Below are 3,620 nucleotides of genomic sequence, written 5' to 3' on the forward strand. Positions count from 1 at the left end.
GTTATTCTGTAACCCTAACTACCTTTCCCCCCACCACCAACTTTTCCCTCAATCCACTTCCACTGCATCCCACCAGAACTAATACCATATCAATTTTAATATATGACAGGCCAAAAGGGTTTGATTGATTTTTTTTTTTTTTTGCCAAAAGTTCTAACACTTCATTGATAACCTTAAAGGAAATACAAACACAATCACCAAACATAAGAAGAAAAACAAAATCTAAGAAATGGGTCGACCCCAATAAACCCTTAGAATACCGATTGTAACAACTACAGAGCCAGTAAAACACAATGGATATGATATATATATCCACCACCATCACCTGCAGAGACAGATCACAAAGGCAGACACCAACACAAACATACACACGCCACAAGGGTAGAGATACAAAACCCCTCAAGGGTGAACACAAAACACGCCTCGAGAGCGAAGACAGAAAACACCATAAAGGCGTAAACTCGGTTGTTGTAGCAAAGAGCGCTGAATCTCGGTTCTAAAAAGGTTTGATTGATTGAGAGAGAGAGAGCACTTTTTAAATTTTCAAACCATAATAATTTTTAATTAATAAAATAATTTAAAAGAACAAAAAAACAAAGAAAAATCGATCACAAGATCTCACCATAATCTTCTATAAATTTTGCTCTTATTTACATGCATGATTAATTAACACAATAAATCACAATCTAAACCATAACTACCTCTAAAAATAAAATAATTCCCTCTCGAGCAGAGAGCACTCTTCATCGAAACACCCAAGAGACAAGAAAGCAAAAGGGGATAATATTTCAAAACCAAAGCATTCGTGTCCATTTCTTGTGGCTCTGTGAATCAACTTCTCAGTCCAAAGCATTAGGGCCAGCACATGCTTCCTTAATTGGACTCCAAATCCACTGCACCAAAAATTTTCTTCCTCTTCTGCCATTGAGATTATAGGTTTTCCCACCTGTGTCCCTCATCACCTGCCCAATGTAGCCACCACCTCCACCGGTCCCATACAACCCTTCACACAAATCCCCAATCTCAGTCGGCGCAGTTGGATCTTCTCCAGCATACCAAGCATTCACAAGTGGGTTTGAAGCTAACTCTGCTAATTCATGGCCAATCACACTGATCATCCCGTCTACACCAACATCACCATTCGGCGGCGATAATGCCTCAGAACCACTTCCACGCATATACCCAGGTACCGCAAATGGGTAAGCACAGACCTCTGGGCACTGTTTTCCTGAATTCCCAACCCACGCGTATGGTAATGTGTGGCCAACCATGGAAGGGAAGGTGAAGTAATGGAACCCACAAACTGCTCGACAAAAGTCCTGAACGATGACATCGTCTGATGTTAGGACTAAGTAGATGCCGTTCTTGTGATCTACCTGGAAAGGTGCTGCCTTAACTGCATTGTCGATGACTTGCTGGATAGAGAGACGAGTGAGCTGGGTTCCGTGAGAGTACCGGCTATCGAAGTACTCACGGGCGATGACGATGGAAGATGAAATGTTTGCGCCGGTTTGGTCGGTGTAGAGGGTTACGGTGCGCCACCATTCAGCGACGGAGGGAGAGGCAGCGGCACGGTGGTTGGCGGAGAGGGAAAAGAGGAAATCCTTGATGAGGAGCTTCTGGGCAGGAGCCCATTTTCCGTACCAGATGAGGAAGATGTTGACTGGGGAGGAGAGCACAGGACCCATGTGGTAACGAAGGTGAACAAGGTTTGAAGAACCCTCAAATTTCTTAGAGGTGGAGAGGGTTGAAGGTGGGAGTTTTGGGTTGATGTACTCCGGTCGATGCAGGTCAAGTGTTTGAGAAGTTGGGGAAGAAGTTGCAGTGATTTGGAGGCAACTTGAGTGGAAAGAAAGAAACAGAAGGGGAAGAAGGGGAAGAAGACGAATTGGTGACATTTTGGGGGCTCAGAGAGTGTAATTTAGAGCTAGAGTGATGGTGTAAGGAGATGTAGAAGAGGGTTGTTTATAAAGAGGGGAAGCTGCCCTTTTGCAGTGTACGGGGAAGAGGGAGGGAAATGGCCTGGTGACAGCTGCACTGTGGGCACCTCTGCATCTTCTTTCTCTATTATCACTTCACTGTATTTCTCACTCTTTACTCTTTAACTCTTTTAACAGAGAACTGGGTTTCTGTTTCACTGAATCACTTTATAGAGATGATGAAATGACGGGAATGCCTTTGAACCGGAGTTGATCACCTTCGGCTTCGGGTAAGGGTATCAATAAAATCAGAACCGTACCATACCGAATTTAAACGGTACGGTACAGTTTCGGTATTTGCAAAAACTGTTCGGTACAGTTTCGGTATTAAATCTGTAGGAGAAAACGGTTTAAACATGGTATTTAGAGCGGTACAAATTTGATACGAATGAAACTTTTGTGATTAATTCATTAAGAAGCTAATGAAATTGTGATCAACCAATCGATATAATTTAAAATTAACATAGATAAAACAAATAAATCTAATTAATAGAGACAAAACAAGTAAATCTAAGAAGATGAGTGAATGATGAAACGAAAAATTGAAATAGGGAATTAGGAATAGGGAAAAGGTTAAGTGTTTTAATTGTAAAATTACAATTTTTATCTCTTCATTTGGTACAGTACCAATTCGATACGGTTTCGGTACGTATTGACGGTATGAGTACCTAAAATTGGAACTGTACCGAAGAAATTTGGTTTCGGTACGTACCATACTGAATTTTGAATGATATGGTACGGTGTGGTTTTAGACGGCGCGGTTCGGTACGGTTAAACGGTTTCGGTACGCAATTGACACCCTTACCTTTGGGTAAAACATGACGGTATAATTTGAACCGGTTTTTAGGAAATTTTGTTTGTTGTTTTGCGGATATTCTATGATTTTTCTAGGGCCTTTGAGTTTTTACACTTTCTCTCAATTTTTTTAAAATCCATCCTTTACCATCTTGATTTTTTGAATTTTTCCTCCGGTTTACTTTTGTGTGAAGCATCAACATTTAGCCTCTTGATGTTAATTCCTGACTTCACCCCTATAGTTTTCAGATAGTGAAGCGTGGAATTTTAAAGATCTAACCTTTGTTATTTTTTCTATTTTGTATTTGTGATTATTGGTGATGCATCCAAAATCTACTTAGCCCTTAGATCTGTAAGGATGATCCTGTAAAACAGTATTAGATGTGGCCCGAACCTAGGGTCGGGAGGCCACCTCCGAAGGCTAGTCATTTAAGGAACTAATCACAAAGCGGTGGCTAGTTGGATAGCATAAATTAAATGTAATTGTAAAAGAAACGATTTGATACCTCCTTTGTGCGTAGGCTATTTGTTTATATAGATTTTATCTCTTGTTGACCGTTAGATCTTAGGTTAAGTCTCCTTTTTGCAAGGTGAAGGTAGTTTCCTTCGAGGGCACGATCCTTCACCCTGCAATCGTGGTAGTTACCATGTATCGCACGATCCCCCTCCTTTTAACAGAAGTTACTATTATGACTCAATCACATATCCCGTCATCCTTGGAATCACTTTCTCAACCATATGTCATTCATCCATGCGCAATTGCTCAGACCCAATCTAGACCGGTCTCGATTGGTTAAGGTTGATGCTAACTTGGTTTCATGACTTGACCGTGGTTCAACTAGGGTT

At 41.1% G+C, this 3,620-nt stretch overlaps 1 protein-coding gene across 1 annotated transcript; it reads right to left on the minus strand.

Annotated features, from left to right (window-relative positions):
- Positions 1 to 532: 532 nt before the first annotated feature.
- On the minus strand, positions 533 to 2,097 carry LOC149015591 (protein EXORDIUM-like 5). The gene has a single exon (XM_089157068.1). The coding sequence runs from the start codon at positions 1,896 to 1,898 to the stop codon at positions 840 to 842; it is 1,059 nt and encodes a 352-aa protein (XP_089013194.1). The 5' UTR covers positions 1,899 to 2,097; the 3' UTR covers positions 533 to 839.
- Between the last annotated feature and the right edge of the window lie 1,523 nt (positions 2,098 to 3,620).

The sequence above is a fragment of the Hakea prostrata genome, chromosome 5 (genome assembly GCF_041222555.1).
Source record: "Hakea prostrata isolate BN-2017 chromosome 5, UWA_Hpros_2, whole genome shotgun sequence".
In the NCBI taxonomy this organism is placed as follows: domain Eukaryota; kingdom Viridiplantae; phylum Streptophyta; class Magnoliopsida; order Proteales; family Proteaceae; genus Hakea; species Hakea prostrata.

Excerpts from the sequence above, each read along its gene's own strand:
- LOC149015591 (XM_089157068.1), bottom strand. The coding sequence starts at position 1,898 with ATGTCACCAATTCGTCTTCTTCCCCTTCTTCCCCTTCTGTTTCTTTCT.